At 45.2% G+C, this 16,979-nt stretch overlaps 1 protein-coding gene across 2 annotated transcripts; it reads right to left on the bottom strand.

The window, feature by feature from the left end:
• Nucleotides 1-437: 437 nt before the first annotated feature.
• On the bottom strand, nt 438-9,046 carry CPSF4L (cleavage and polyadenylation specific factor 4 like). Of its 2 annotated transcripts, none has more exons than XM_072112544.1 (9): nt 8,155-9,046; nt 7,910-8,051; nt 6,881-6,991; nt 6,568-6,720; nt 3,602-3,697; nt 1,741-1,834; nt 1,246-1,288; nt 784-984; nt 438-664 (listed from the first exon to the last, which is right to left on the bottom strand). In XM_072112544.1, the coding sequence occupies exons 2-9, from the start codon at nt 8,010-8,012 to the stop codon at nt 596-598; spliced, it is 870 nt and encodes a 289-aa protein (XP_071968645.1). In that variant the 5' UTR covers nt 8,013-8,051; nt 8,155-9,046; the 3' UTR covers nt 438-595. The 2 variants fall into 2 exon arrangements, with proteins under 2 accessions (XP_071968645.1, XP_071968646.1); XM_072112545.1 differs by having other exon boundaries at nt 6,881-6,931; nt 8,155-9,030.
• Between the last annotated feature and the right edge of the window lie 7,933 nt (nt 9,047-16,979).

Raw genomic sequence — 16,979 nt, 5'->3', positions numbered from 1 at the left:
TATTGAGTGTACACCACCGCCTGGACACAGACACCACACTTGGCTCCTCCTGTCCAGCCCGTGATACACCTACTCTCGAAGCAACTACGCAGATTGACTACGGAGCATCGCATCCACCTCTGCTGACAACACGGCCGATGCTCCCGCATCCTTCTCAACAGGCACAGCTGCCGGTGTGCTCCTCAGGTCCTTTGACCGTCAGCTTGTACGCTACTACTGTATTTGTTTCCACTAACTTCTCCTATTATTCATTACAAATAAACACCACTTATTGACAAAACTAGACCTCCACCATTTGTACTTTTCTCTAAGCTTCATAAGGTGGACGGGGTTGGGCACCCACCCAGTGTACTTTTCTTACAGTATTTACCTACCTCGGCTTTGAAGCTGGGAACCAACCAGCTAGGACAAGTTTTTTTATGAAAATATAAATTTATTCATTTAATTTAATAATTTAGCAATATTCAAGGTCTTGGTTTTGTAGGAGAAATTCTCAATCTCGGAGCCAAAAATTCCACCAAGTGCAATGAAGGAATCGCTCACAGTGTGAATGGGCACGGATGAGGACGTGGTGCCTCCCCCCCCACCAGGCCCATCACTTCCTCATCAGAAAGGCGTAACGGCTCTTGCTGCATTTGTTGGCGTAGTGGCCACGGTCTCCGCACTGCAACATCCAAGTCACAAAGAATAAAACTCATTAGAAACATGGAAAATAAATAGCAACGTTAAAACAATACACAGAATATTAATATAATATAATGCTACTTTGTATCTGTTACTTACTTTGAAACATGTGACTAGTTCCAGGGGTCTCATCCCCCCACAGACGTTTTCTTGCATCTTCCTAAAGCGTTCATGCATCATGGTGAGAACAGTCAGGTGTGATAGATGAGGCAGGTCCATAAGGAGGGCAGGGTGCTTAGACAGGGGCTCAGGATCAGAGGGGAGCGAAGGGACTAAGAGCCTTTGAGGTGCAGCAGCATTCTGTGGGAAGTAGAATATATCCACATAAAATAGGATTATGAGCTTCGCTCACAATTCTGCTGGTGCAGTCACGGTGTACATACATGACATTACTTATCCTGTACTGATCCTAAGTTACATCCTGTATTATACTCCAGAGCTGCACTCACTATTCTGATGGTGGTGCAGTAACGGAGGATCACTACAAGATAAGTAATGTCATGTATGTACAGAGTTACATCCTGTGTAGTCTCAATTTGTTTAATTTTCCAGAATCCCTACCTTTATGTGGTCTGGACTGCAGAGAACCAAATCTACTTTTGGGCTGCAAAAACAGAAAAAGTAATTGTTACTTAGAACACCATGAAATAAAAACACTCTGTCTGTAATAAATGCATATTATGGAGGTATCACAATTGTTATTATAAATTATTGAACCCATACAACCTATAGGTACACGTTGTAGATCGAAAGACTGAAGTCAAGAATCAGAGACAGCACCACCTTTATCTAATAAACTGCCTACTTATAACTTTGGGTGTTTTCACCCTTCTTCAGGAATGGTAAATGCTAGATACATGTGTTGACATTGTATCAGATTAAGGAACCTTATTCTGTATTTCTTTACATCAAGCATGTCATTAGGCTTCCTAAGAAGTCATGCTTGATGTTAAGGGAACTGCTATACAAGGCAACAAAAGGTTTTCCTCCATATTTCCCTAAGATGAATGCAGACAGACACATAGATCGATAGAAATGGACTCTTTAGGAACTTACTGGACATATTTACACTTGGGACCTTCTGGACAGAAGCCGACCAGGTAGTTTGGGCACATCACTCTGCGGGTGTGTCGGTGTTTGCATGCTGGACCTGGTTAGACATTGACAGGCAAACAATGATAAGTAAAATTCATGGGCATAGTATTTGTTTTACAGGAACGTACTGGGGAAAATGGATACACTGTTATGTTTAGGACAGGACCCAAGGGGGAGGGTTGCAGGGAACAGGACTGCTTTTTGGTGCCCACTTAAATGTGTTTTTGGGCTCCCAGGCAGTTTTCTTACTAAAAGCAACCAATCCGGTCCACACTGGCAAATAAAGGTTTTAAAAGGTCTTAAAGACAGCTCACTGGTTTTACCCATCGCAAGATTGCTTCCTTTATGTATAAGATTTGTCGAGAGTGTTCTTTTAGGGGCACATGGGGCGAGGATTATCTGCAACAAATTTGTGCTACAAGTTCTGCAGCGGAAAGTTTTAAAGTAATATCTATATACAGGATTGGCTCAGTTTTCAGTAGGCCCCTGGGTGACAGAGCCTCAGTGGGCCCCTTTGCAGTGAACTCCTGTGGCGGCATTAAACATTCAGAAACTAAAACAGTCTCCTGTTCCCCAAAATATTCCCTCAGTTATCATACCACATAGCCCCCTCATGGTTATTTTATATAAGCCCCTTGAAACCTTATGGATTCTTAAAATACAGCCCCACTCATCCCCATGGATGCCTTATGTGGGCCCCCGCAACCCCAGCAGCTCTGGGCCCCAGCATTTGACCAGGTATGCCCAGTGCTAGCGACAGCCCTGTCTGTATGGATTTATAGAGGACTTTCAATCAAGGGGGCAGAAATCTGCTGAACCGCAGCAGAAGATTAACATAACCTGTAATTTTTCAAACTTTCTCTACACTCTACAAAGTAAAATTTAAATCTTAGTGAATCTAAATTACAGTCATCTGCAGATATTTTCCCATATGTAAAGCCATACAGAAAATCTACCGCAAATATGGATTGCGTGTAAGGAACCTAAAATGTTATAAGGGTGCGTTCACACTTTCAGCTTTTGACGTTCGAATCAGGAGAGGAGTGAAAAACATAGGGAGGCTCTTCTCTGCTCCGTTATGATCTACACTTGATTATGGCTTCATAAACTGCACATGTATAATTATAATTCTAGTGTATTATTATATGGCAGAGGGTATTTTGGGGCTACTGTGGGCACTAGGGCTGGGGTACAGCAGCTATCACTAACATGTAGAGCCATATTACAGGAGAGCTATTTTGTAACAACTCAGGTGGATACATTGTGACAATGACTGAGCCCTTGGTCTATAACTGGGATTAATCTCCACCCATCAAACAATGTATCTTTCCATAACTTTTGCTAAAGTCACAACAATAACACGAAAGCAATATAAACCTGTCATCCATGTACAGCTGAAAGCTTATGTAGGGCGTTCCTGGGAGAGAAACTGGATAATGTATAGTAATACTTTTCTATGCTCCACCTTACAATCTGTATAGGACAGCTTTGACCCCCCAGGATATTGTGATGATGGATCCTTTAAAAGTCATCTTACTTAAAATTCTATACTGCCAAAATCCAAGACTTGAATAAGAAGCTCAATGAAGCTCCCAAAACTGCAGATACACAAAGATATATTTTGGTTATCCGCTTATCTATGCCAAAAATCCTGCATTCTCATCTGCAGTAACTGCAGATACCTCGATCCAGGATTTAAATATGTCTTATGTGGTTTGGGTAAAGCTGTAAGAGGCCACTAATTAAATGCTACAGCTGTTACTCAGAGCAGGGAGGAAAGGCTTGAAAGCTAAGAGCACAGCAGTGTAATACAGCATATTACCGTGTTTGCAGAATCCTCGGTCGTACCATGGACAATCCTTAATCTTAGATGCCGGATCAATGTGCAGGAAGGGGCAGTCCTTATTGCTACATTCGCCTAGTAGGGACAAAATAAGGGTCACAAAGGAAATTTTTCATGACATTTTTGTTACAAGTTATAACACAATCCACCACTAGAGGGATTCAGGGTCCTTAACTTTTGTACATCATGGATTTTCCATGGAAAACAAGGTCTTGGTGAATTTCTTGCACAAATTTCTGTGACTGCTCTATTCATCTAAAAGGGGTTTGCAGAAATATATGCAACAAAGACAAATGAATCCCACCTATATGAAAGAGAATCTCTTTTTCATAAGATCTTCTAAGGATCAGTAGGAATCTAGATAAAAATAATAACAAATAGTAATAATTCCTTTATTTATATAGCACACACAGATTACATAGCGCAACACCGAGTTTGCCAAATCGGTCCCTGTCCCCATTGGGGCTCACAATCTAATCATCCTACCAGTGTGTTTTGGAGTGTGGGAGGAAACCTGAGGACCCAGAGGAAAACCACACAAACACGAAGAGAGCATACAAACTCTTTGCAGAGGTCTACTTTACATTGCCCTGTCAGTAAAATGCTGCAAAATTTCAGGATTAGGGTATTTTAAACAGGACCTTTCGCCACCTTCATCAACTCCAGCGCCTTGCACGTTTTCCCCTATCCACAGGGGTCTGATCGGTGAGGGGCCGACCTGCAGGAGCGCCCAGCAATCCAGAGAATGTGGTCCAGTTTCACTAATGGGTGGAGCAGCAGGTTGAGCATTTGTCCTGACACTGCATTCAGTATTATGGGAGTGTCGGACTGTGCCCAAAACAGCACCAGGTATCTTCGGCACTCCCAATCACGGTCTAGTTTCCCCATTAACCCATTTAATAGGTGCCATTCATCCAATTCTAGTGCAGTTAGAATTTTCTTTCTATCCCCTGCCATTCCTGAAGAAATATGGTTGTGTATGGCTCTTTACTGTCAGATGGACAGAGCCCTGAAGTCTACTATCAGATAGGTGGAGCCAGACCGTATGCTCCAGCATAGAAGATAACATTACTAATATTACTAAGCCTGTGTGCAGATCAGTGTGTGCTGTGGACCGATCTGAGCATATGGAATTCAATTTTGGAAAATAAATCTCATCCATTTGATGCTACAGTTATTCACAATGAGTTAATCACAGCCTCTTTTCACCAGGTTTGTTACAAGTTGCCTTGACATCAGTTCCAGAATTTGCAATGCAAAAGGCAAAGGCTGCAGGTTTGTTGTTGGGGCATATTATACCTGGGGGAGTGAAGTCAGGGGTGGATTAAGACAACCATGGGCCCTGGCTTGTAGGAATATTATAGCCCCTACAAGTCTGAAATTTACTTCCTACACCTGGTACTAGAATCAGATTCTTCGGGAATCGGGGATGTGCCCTTTCTGGCTGATTTCAATCTGCCGTTTCAGGACCTTTGGAGGACCTACAAGGATTTCATGGGTTTCAGTCCTTCTCAGTATAAAATTTAGTGGGTGGCCATGGGCCCCCTATAAGGCTTGGGCCCCGGGCTACCGCCCATACCGCCTGTATTATAGTCTACTACTGGGGTAAGTGCATTGTGTCTTTGGGATACATTGTATTGTGTGAACCTTCCAGCTCCTTTCCTCCAGCTGTCCTTGTGACATCACCATATATCCAGGTGTGTTTTACCATCACAGACACATTCCATTGTAGAGGACTTATACGAGCAGCCATGTGGAACCGAAGACAAACACAGCAGGGGGAACAGGGCGGATGGCACTAACCCCTACTAGCTGGAGGGCGGCATTCATCTGTTTATAGTGACGCCACATTAGTCCGCCAAGCGCAAGTTACACAATCCTGACCATGGGGAACTAGGGAACGCCAGGAATAAGACTGATATTTGCCACAAGATTCAAGAGCTCCAACTATACCGTACATTATACAGCTGGTGAATCTCAATGCCAGTATAAAGCCTAGACCTGCAAAGCTTTCATCACAATCCAGCTATATGCAATTCAGGCTACATATAGACACATATAAAACCTATATACACTCTATATTCTACTCTGCCTTTTAGGTTCATAGGCATTGTAACATCAGAAAAGTCACCTCCCTGCAATAAACCACTTAGATGGCGTAAACAATATTGGCCTTGGCACTTAAGGGGTTAAAAAAACCTGAATCGGTATATACTATATTGGAAGTGTCGAAATAAGACTGCCATGGGTCCCACGCTGTATGAATATTATAGTCCAGAGTCACTCACTACATCACATACTAGAGTCAGCTTCTTAGAGAATGGAGGATATGTCCCTTCTGCTGCTTTCAGGACCTCTGGAGGACCTTCAAAGGTCCTGAAATGGCTCTTGTGTACATACGTAATGAGAGTAGGGACAGATGTAGGAGGATATCATTGGTATACGTCCTTCTCAGTATAAAATTTGGTGGATGGTTTGGGTGGCCATGGGCTTGGATAGGTTTGGATTCCGGGCTTCTGCTGGCACTGCCTTTATTATATTCCATTACAGCTTATTGCACTATATGAGTTATATTTTAGTGTACAACCACTGCTGATGGTGCCTTGAGCTATACATGCACAGGATGTCATGCAGTATGTGCCACATGCCTACTAATTAAATGGTTATCTCCTGCCAAGACGCCACGGCTGTGGCCCTGCTGAAACACGTAGTGAATGGACTCCATACAGCAAACACTTGAATAGACCCAGCACCAGGGGCGTACCTTGAGGGGGTGCAGAGGATTGCACCCTGGCCCAAGAGGCTTAGGGGGCCCTTATGGTGTCACTTTCCCATATGAGAAGACTATTACTATAAACCATACATTATAGACGGGGGCCTGGCACAGACTTTGCACTGGGGCCCATCAGCTTCTAGTTGCGCCACTGCCCGGCACATTCCCTCACCAAATTTTGAATAGAAGTAACACTCAGGCATCCGTCCCATGTCATACTCATGGAGGAACTCGCACTGGTCGCCTTTCTTGCACAGTCCCCGGAGCCAGTGCTTGCAGACGACAGTCTTCTCCCCGGTCAGGTGACGGAAGGGGCACATGGCACCTACGATAAAATACAACACAGGACACGCGAGAAATGGAAAAAACGGTTTATATAATGAGGACCTGGGCATCAGTACAGATGGTGCACTAATCCAATATGGCGCAAGCACAAGGGATGAACCTGCATCATACATAGCGGGTGGTTCATGGCGCGGTCTTACCTTTCCTGCATATGCCCCGTATGAAGAAGTCACAAACAGCTGCCCCGGACTCTGCATAACACATGAGAGAGGGATTTTTGGATACAGGAAAGGGTGAGACAGTGTAACAGCCTGTAAAGCCAGATCACATAGGGGTTAGGGTAGCCCCTCAGGATCATTAGCATAATTATAAAAGTTGATTTTAGAAGGAAAGAGGCCATGGATAACAAATATAAGAAGATTCCCACAGTCAATGTGCCTGGATCTATGAGTAAACGACTAGTTTATTATGATGGGAGATTTCCTTTAAATAGGAGAGAACTGCAATACCACACACCACCTGTGGACGGATGCGGCGTCATTTGTAGAGAAAAATAGCAATGCTTTTCTAATCTTGGAAAACCACTTTAACCTACATATTTTGCACAGGAGCTGTGTACGCAAAACGACAAGCATTTTGTAATAAGAGACTCGGTGCAATAAAGATGTAGGATGTGAAGATCTCACAGATCTTAAATAGACAGATACCAGACAGATATAGGTCAATGTGTGCGGGTTTTTTCTGGCAGTGATTCTTTACTTTGGGGCCGCTACAGGGTATGTAAAGTAACAAAGCCTGGTATCCAAGGAGCTGTCAGTGTATGTAGGGCAGGACGGGGACTACTTCATCTCAATTGATTTCTTCACTTCTAGAATAATTTTGGCAGTGGCACAGCTGATCTACTGCAATATATCAGCCCTATAGCCAAGCTGCAATACCACATACAACCTTTAGTCAGAGGTGGCGCTGTTTTTTTCTGAGATGCATCTATCTTTTTGTAGTCCAGTGCAACCTTTCTAGATGTATTAAGCAATTTAGCAGTGACCTGTAATTTTAAGTACTTAGCAGTAGATTAACCCCTTGTGTTTCCCATATTTAGGTCTATTAATAATACACAACATTGTGACCAGAGCTTTCCCCTCCTTCTGCATATTTCATGAGCATCCTGCATTACGTCCTCACAGCAGCCACGTTGTCATTGCATTGACCATGCTGTAAGTCATACTTACTGTCCATGCCTTGGAAGGGCAGGACCTGGGACCCCCGCTGACCTTCCACATCCTTTTCAAAGTCAAAACTGAATTTTTCAAGCCCAGCGATTACCTCCTGCATGACTGCAGCTCGCTGACCACAGGAAATCCCAATAATGTCCTGAAATACGGCATAAAAATCTGTATAAATACTGGAAGAGACGTCACCGTATTAGTGGCATTGGTGCTATATGTGTATAATGAGCCCCACGGAAAAGCTGTACCTCTCCTCAACCCTGGAAGAAGATTGGGTCATGCCTGGAGGAAGGTGAAGGAAAGCCAGGTATCCAAGCCTGACCCTCCATGACTAATAGACACCTGTGACCGCACATGTGCAGCCATTGATTGACCAGCCTGGGGAGAACCTATGCCCTGCTATGGGCTGTTTCACGATAACATAAACATTGCTGCTTGCTCCGCCACCCGTGTCCATGGGTTATGTGTGATTTAATGGAGCTAAGATGCAATACCAAACACAACCTGCAGAGAGGTGTGGCGCTGTTTCTGTTTTGTATTATTTATTACATTTTAATGCGACTGTGAAAATTGCATCCGTGTGATGTCCCTCTAATTCTATAAAGGGGCACTGATCAATGCCTTTTAGAAATAGGCACAGTCAATGGTTTGAACCTTTTTCTACTCTCAGGCCGCATTCACACGATGCGTTGCATTGTGTGTTGCGTTTCCACTGGCTTCAGCCTTGATTACATGCTAAGGTTACATTGCCTTTCCACTGCATCTGCTAAAACGCAATGGGGGACATTTACTATGGCGTTTCCGCCAGTTTTGTGGCGCTCTCACCACATGTTCTGCTCTGAGACCTATTTATTAGCTGGTGGCGCCAGAAAAAATGACTTTTTCCGTCTGCTCCGACTCTTCTCCGAAAAGGGGCGTGGCTTTGGCGGAGTGGAAACTCAGACAGAATTAATATGTGTCACAGCCATTTTTGGGCGCTGTAAACTGGCGGAAAGTAGACCAAAAGAAAACTGGTCTAGCAGGGACTGTTGGACACATTTCTGGTGCTCGGGACAGATTTTGGTCCCAGGGACAGAAAATGGTCTCGGGGACAGAAATGTCTCTGCACAGCTCTACAATATTAAATGTGTGTCTTCTTACCGAGAGCAGGTCGGTAACAAAGCCAATGCAGACACCGACACTTTAAGTAAATGTCCCCCAATGTAACCTTAGCATGTAATCAAGGCTGAAGCCAGTGGAATGCATCAAGTTTCTGAGGTAAAACTGTTCTAGTTACCCATGGAAACCAATCAGAGCTCAGCTTTATTTTTATTAACAGCTGTGGGAAAATGAAAGCTGAGCTCTGATTGGTTGCCATGGGCAACCAGAACAGTTCCGCTCTGAGACTTGTATGCCTCAAGTAAAAGAGTTCCCTCAGAGCTGACTAGGCCATGTTGTCCATAGCAACCAATCATAAATTTTGTTTAATATTTCCATTGCAGTTTACAGAATAAAAGCAGATCCCTGATTAGCTGATTTGAAACACATCTCATAAATGAGGCCTACATGTTGTGCTGCCTAGTAGACAGTGGACGACAGATAAACAATATTTTCTGTGTGAAATGCACTTGAATTTCCGTGAAAAATTGCTTCACTAAAATGAGGTACATGTTGTGAGGTAAATTTATTGTTGATAGCTATTATTGTGGGTTTTGTTGTTTTTGGTGCTATTTTTGTAATCTTATTAATCTGTAAGGAAGGCCACGGTCACACGATCCGCTAGGCGTCCGTTCATAATGCTACGCTAGCACACAGGGGGCGCTCCTCGGCCTGAACGCACATGCGTTTCCAGGGAAACGCATGCGATCGGCTTATCAATCGCATGCATTTCCCTGGTAACGCATGTGCGCTCGGGCCGAGGACACCCCCTGTGCTCTAGCGTCGCGTTATGAACGGACACCTAGCGGATTGTGTAACCGTGGCCGAAAGTGGTTGAAAGCCGACAAGACAAAATTGGTGTCAATTGCTATGAGTTGTCCCAAATACACTTTTTGCCTACGCAACACCCCTGCCAATGTGCATGGCAGAGGAGTGTTTGCAAATAATCCCCCTGTATCATTCGGTACATCTAGAGGTAATTAGGAGCTGTAGTTTCTGCCTGGACAGGGAAGGGTTAAAGCTATTTAATGTTTATTATCCAATGATGTTCCACCTTTGTAACTGGAGTGTGATTGGAGAGTAAGAACATCTGACCAGAGGATAACAAAACCCCTGGACAGGAAGGGGCAAGCTCTTTTTAGTGCTGGCTCCCACCGCATGAGGAGCTCTTAGGGTGAAGACACACGTGGCATTTTTAGGCCGTTTTTGGGCCGTTTTTACTAAGTGCGTTTTCAGATCGTAAAAAAAACATGCGCTAAAAACGCATGCGTTTTTGTCCGTTTTTAATTGTGCAAATTCGGAAAATCGGACAAAAACGCGTGTGTTTTCAAAAACACGTGCGTTCTTAAAATAAAACGGGTGCGTTTTTTAAGGCATGCGTTTTTTACGATCTGAAAACTCACTTAGTAAAAACGGCCCAAAAACGGCCTAAAAACGCCACGTGTGTCTTCACCCTTAGGCCCCAACTCCTGAGACAGGAGCACACCTCTTGGAGTCTAGCTCTCTTCCAGAGCAGACATCTTCTAGAACACCATAGAGCAGTGGTGGCGAACCTATGGCACGGGTGCCAGAGGTGGCACTCAGAGCCCTCTCTATGGGCACCCACGCCATCACCCCAGCGCAGAGTTTGCCAGACAGGACTTAAGGCCTCTTTCAGTCCCAGGCAGCCAAGGACCCTAGTAGGAAGCTACAATGATAAGCAAAGCTTTTTCTCCTTCTTTCTACTGTATTGGTGTCCTCAGGTGCCTATACAATTTAATCCTGTGTCAGAGCAGGGAGTAATAAGTTACTGTTTGAATTGTCACATCGTCTCTTTGCGACAAAATATGTGGGTTTTGGATGTAGTTTGGGCACTCTGCGTCTAAAAGGTTTGCCACCACTGCCATAGAGTGACCATAGACAGTGTGAGATTCACCTTCAGTGTCTGACACAGAGCTGCCTTCTAGGATTAAAGCTGCAGCTTCCAGCATTGGACACAGCTACCTCCCAGCCTGCACCTACTACCAGGCTGGTTAAACGCAAACATAGAGCAACATGTGACCGTAGCCTCAGGGTGATGCCACACGTGGAATTTTTAGTCCGTTTTAAGTCCTTTTAAATGTAAATGCGTTCTGGCCAAGTGTGAATATGGCCTCAACAAACCCAGCTTCTTTGTATATGCTGCATCTCCATTGTAACAGACTACCAACAAGCCATGTGTAGTCTAGTCCTTCATCCCTACATTGATCCCTTACTAATTGCTTCGGTCTGTTCCAGTTGCTGGAAGGTATGTCCCATCAGCATCACCACTGTACCTATGTGTTACTATAGTTAGATATAGGTTATCAACAGGATATGCCATAAATAACTAATAGGTGCAGGTCTCTCCTATCTTAAAAAAATGGGGGTGCTCTGCTTCCATCTTTTGGTTGCGAAGAAGTGATGGTAGTTTGGATCACGGCCTGCCGTTCCTCCTCCCCCCTACAACTCATGATCCTGGAGGCAGACAAAGCCCTAGTGTATAACCGCCATAGAGTAGCCTGTATGGGGCGGCATGTGACAGGAGCCGGGATCACATCTGTCCCTCTGCGCTCTGTGAGGACACATTGTATCAAAGTCTAGAAGAGAGAATTACCATTAGATTGAATAGCAGCATAATTTTATCCCATTTTACCCACTTAAAGGGGGTTTCCAGTGATTGACTCTTGGCTCCCATCAATCATGTGTCATTATTGAGGGTCTGGCTGTGGTGAAAACCATCAAATTAGCAGACGGTGATTCTTATAGAACGATATCTGTCTCCTATTAACAGATTATGTATGGAGAGGTAGGAATAAATCACAATTGGACGAGCCGACCTCTGCTGCTCTGCGTGCCACCTGTAACCGTTCATGCCCGATGAGAAATCAGAGAGTGTTAGTAACATAAGAGAAGGCTTTACCCCAGGGCAAAGAATGGGCACGCAAGCCTGGCACGTTAACCCTCGCTGGCCTCTGTCCCTTGCTGAACATTTCTAAGACCCTTGTTAGGATAAATTTAGAAGAAAAACCCTAAAATATGTTTCGACAAACAAAAATAACTGGTAAGTGGAAGGACTGGCGCCCGTGTCCAGGAAATGTGGCAATACTGTGGTAAAACCGACCAGGAAATCCAATTACATCAAGAAATGAGGGCCATGACGTCTTGGGATTTATTTGTTCCAGTCTTCATAGATTGTAGATCATAGATTCACAAAACTTGATCTATCTATGTACCTTCTATTTATGGGGAGGATTTGTCACCTAAAAACAGGAGCACAAGCTCTACGCTGGTTGGGCAGGGTGGTTGCAAAGGGCTGCCTCTATGAATTTCTTGTGCCCCTCCCTGGTAAATTTTGTGGGCCCCCCCACAGAAGGATGATCTGGCCCTATGTGCACAGTGAGTTCCCTGCACCTGTGACTAGGGGCCCCTTCTGCTCCTTGGGGCCCCCTGAACACAGTCACACTAACCCCCCCTGATGGCAACCCTGTTGCTGCCATCCCAGTCCCTGGAGTAATTCTATGCCAGGTCAGACCTGTCTTGTCCCAAGTTGGGATTTATCGGAGCCACCATCTGGCACTTGGTGGGGGGCACCATCCTACGGTGGCGCACGTAGCGCCAGCCTATGATTAATGTGCCCCTATATCTAACGCTATCTCATATCTCTCTATCTATCCCTACCATCTATCTGGAGGGCCCTTTAGCAAAAACTATAATTTGGTATTAATCTAGAACATTTGTTCTCCTTATAGGGGTCTTTCAGATTAGAAAAAAAGAATACAAAAAGGTCAAATCCCCCAACTTTGTGTCTTTTTTACTCCATTTCTCAAAAAGTTTTTACCAACCTCTCCACTTCCAGAAAAGGGGCAGAGGGAGGTTGGGGAGAAGGTGGATCCATTGAGTATTCTTATGTGAAAACTCGTTACAATGGACTCCGATCCCCTACTGCCCCCTACTGGAGTCAGTTGTGGGGAGCTGCGCACCAAATATGTGATAGGTTAGGCGCATGTTACACAGCGGTGAGGGGTAAGTCTTGGTAAATGCACACCATTGATCTAATAATAGGTAATCAATATCATGAATATGAGATTGGTGGGGTTGTGACATCCAGCTTCCATATCGATAAGCTTTTCTCTGCGTTAGTTCTGGGACCGGTTCCATCTGATATTGATGACCTATCCTCAGGATTAGTAATCAATAACTTTAACCCAGAAAACCCCTTTGAAAGTTCTTCAAATTATGATCTGACTAAGGCAATGAAGAGACTTCAGTCTTCACTGTTACTCAGTCTGCACCTACTCACAGCTATCACTGGATAGCAGGGGTGTACCTACTCACAGCTAGCACTGGATAGCAGGGGTGCACCTACTCACAGCTATCACTGGATAGCAGGGGTGTACCTACTCACAGCTAGCACTGGATAGCAGGGGTGCACCTACTCACAGCTAGCACTGGATAGCAGGGCTGCACCTACTCACAGCTAGCACTGGATAGCAGGGGTGCACTTACTCACAGCTAGCACTGGATAGCAGGGGTGCACTTACTCACAGCTAGCCCTGGATAGCAGGGGTGCACTTACTCACAGCTAGCACTGGATAGCAGGGGTGCACTTACTCACAGCTAGCCCTGGATAGCAGGGGTGCACTTACTCACAGCTAGCACTGGATAGCAGGGGTGCACCTACTCACAGCTAGCACTGGATAGCAGGGGTGCACCTACTCACAGCTAGCACTGGATAGCAGGGGTGCACTTACTCACAGCTAGCCCTGGATAGCAGGGGTGCACTTACTCACAGCTAGCATTGGATAGCAGGGGTGCACTTACTCACAGCTAGCCCTGGATAGCAGGGGTGCACTTACTCACAGCTAGCACTGGTTAGCAGGGGTGCACTTACTCACAGCTAGCACTAGATAGCAGGGGTGAATTTACTCACAGCTAGCACTGGTTAGCAGGGGTGCACTTACTCACAGCTAGCACTGGATAGCAGGGGTGCACTTACTCACAGCCAGCACTGGATAGCAGGGGTGCACTTACTCACAGCTAGCACTGGATAGCAGGGGTGCACTTACTCACAGCTAGCACTGGATAGCAGGGGTGCACTTACTCACAGCTAGCACTGGATAGCAGGGGTGCACTTACTCACAGCTAGCACTGGATAGCAGGGGTGCACTTACTCACAGCTAGCACTAGATAGCAGGGGTGCATTTACTCACAGCTAGCACTGGTTAGCAGGGGTGCACTTACTCACAGCTAGCATTGGATAGCAGGGGTGCACTTACTCACAGCTAGCACTGGATAGCAGGGGTGCACTTACTCACAGCTAGCACTGGATAGCAGGGGTGCACTTACTCACAGCTAGAATTGGATTGCAGGGGTGCACTTACTCACAGCTAGCACTGGTTAGCAGGGGTGCACTTACTCACAGCTAGCACTGGTTAGCAGGGGTGCACTTACTCACAGCTAGCACTGGTTAGCAGGGGTGCACTTACTCACAGCTAGCATTGGATAACAGGGGAGCACTTACAGCTAGCACTGATTAGCAGGGGTGCACTTACACACAACTAGCAATGGATAGCAGGGGTGCAATTACAGCTAGCACTGGTTTGCAGGGGAGCACTTACAGCTAGCACTGGTTTGCAGGGGAGCACTTACAGCTAGCACTGGTTTGCAGGGGAGCACTTACAGCTAGCACTGGTTTGCAGGGGAGCACTTACAGCTAGCACTGGTTTGCAGGGGAGCACTTACAGCTAGCACTGGTTTGCAGGGGAGCACTTACAGCTAGCACTGGTTTGCAGGGGAGCACTTACAGCTAGCACTGGTTTGCAGGGGAGCACTTACAGCTAGCACTGGTTTGCAGGGGAGCGCTTACAGCTAGCACTGGTTAGCAGCGGTGCACTTACAGCTAGCACTGGATAGTAGCGGTGCACTTACAGCCAGCACTGGTTAGCAGCGGTGCACTTACAGCTAGCACTGGATAGCAGCGGTGCACTTACAGCTAGCACTGGATAGCAGCGGTGCACTTACAGCCAGCACTGGTTAGCAGCGGTGCACTTACAGCTAGCACTGGATAGCAGCGGTGCACTTACAGCCAGCACTGGTTAGCAGCGGTGCACTTACAGCTAGCACTGGATAGCAGCGGTGCACTTACAGCCAGCACTGGTTAGCAGCGGTGCACTTGAAGTGCAGTTACCTCAGGACCAGAAATCTTAGGCCGGTTGGAAAATTGTTCATCCACACTTGCTCTATGTGCCTACTAGATTTACAGGTCTGAATGTAGAACTAATGAACAGAACTGATACACTGAGCAGTTCTGCGGTCCGACCTGTAAACACCCGAAACACACAGCAAGTGAGATGGAACATAGTGGTTTGTGTACAACTGGCCTCAGCTTTCCTTACCATATATAAAGACCTCTGCTATAGACAGTACATCAAATTTTACTTATGGGCTTAGTGCAAAATTTTGCATTGAGGCTTCATGTTACACCAATGAATTGCACTAAACTCAGCAACGTGTGATGTCCCTTTTAAGTGCTAGACCTTGATAGGAGAAGTATAGATTCCTATAAGAAACATGAGGTCTCATTATCCTGGGATTGCTTTGGCTTGTACTCATTCTCCTCAGAGTTATCCCCTATGTATCATGGTAACACGTGATGGAAGGAGGAGATAAGTGCGGTGCAAGAGAATCGGACAGAGCACATGGCGCAGGATGATGGCCACTTCTGACTAATGTTCAAGCACTTACCAGCCAGGAGCAGATCTATCCAAGTGTGATAATTATACTGACATTGCATCAGCTTCTAATATTACAACATCCATTACACTGCATTTTTTTTTTTTGGTCCGTTTTAACGCATGTGTTTTTGACGCATGGTAAACAGGCAAAAACTGATGGGTTTTAAAAGCGCATGCGTTAAAATGGACCAAAAACGCCATGTGTAGCATCACCCTTAGAGGGCTGGGATGATTTATTCAGTGGGATCCTTTGCTTTGATGTTGTGAGTAATGAGACAAACTTTAAAAAAGCTACAATTGCTTATGTAATGACCCACAGCTAGGTCCTTACTTACTCTTTAGTGCCCCTTTAGGATTCAACATCCTCATTTTTGGTTAGCCGAACTATCCTGCGGAATCATCTGCTGCCACCTAATACCCTGAGTGGCAATACTGTGTGCAATGTCTTTTTATGTGCCATCTAATTCTGCAGTGCTTGACAGATGAATGTATCTATCCTGAGGTGAAGCTGGATGATTGATTGGCTGACAGGCTCAGAACATTCCAGACTGTGCAATCCAAGCTCAGTCTGGGATTCTGGGTCTCTTGTCTTGATATGGTGATGTGATCTACACACTGATTGCTGTTGTGAAGTTGATGTAGAAGAGCTGATGAATCTTACTTGAGATATTGGTGGTGTTGTACTATATTAAAGCTGGTTACAACATAGAGGCGATGGACTAGATAGGGGCATTTAGAAAAGCAAGTCAACCAGGGCAGGAAGGGGTTAGGCCCAATCCTATATGTGTTTCAATTAAACTGTATGCAATAGGTAATGAGCACCATGTGTTTTGCACATAAACATGGCAAAACACGCGCTGCTTGTTACCAGTCACATGTATTTCAATTGAAACAAATATGCGATTGGACCAAACCCCTTCCAGTACTGCTCAATTTACATTTCTAAATGCAAGTGAACCGGAGCGTGTGAAGTGCAGCCTCAAGCTACTGGGTCCTACTAATACCAGATCCCTCAATTATAATGTATTACATACATATTACTGCTCTCTTTGTATTGAAAATAAACCTAATACGGCCTGCTAAGGCCCCTGGGCTGGGGATGACTGCAACCCCCTAAGTTACATCCTTGGTTGCACCTGAACCATGAACTTTGCCATAGGCACAGACACAGAGCCATCTGACCCTATACACAATCTTCATGG

Source organism: Engystomops pustulosus, chromosome 6 (assembly GCF_040894005.1).
Source record: "Engystomops pustulosus chromosome 6, aEngPut4.maternal, whole genome shotgun sequence".
In the NCBI taxonomy this organism is placed as follows: Eukaryota; Metazoa; Chordata; class Amphibia; order Anura; family Leptodactylidae; genus Engystomops; species Engystomops pustulosus.
This window is presented reverse-complemented; position numbering and strand designations above follow the sequence as displayed.

Excerpts from the sequence above, each read along its gene's own strand:
- CPSF4L (XM_072112544.1), bottom strand. The coding sequence starts at position 8,012 with ATGCAGGAGGTAATCGCTGGGCTTGAAAAATTCAGTTTTGACTTTGAA. Across the intron at positions 3,698-6,567 it reads TTACTTCTATTCAAAATTTG|GCGAATGTAGCAATAAGGAC; the intron begins GTGAGGGAATGT and ends TGTCCCTACTAG. Across the intron at positions 1,835-3,601 it reads CCGAGGATTCTGCAAACACG|GTCCAGCATGCAAACACCGA; the intron begins GTAATATGCTGT and ends ATGTCTAACCAG.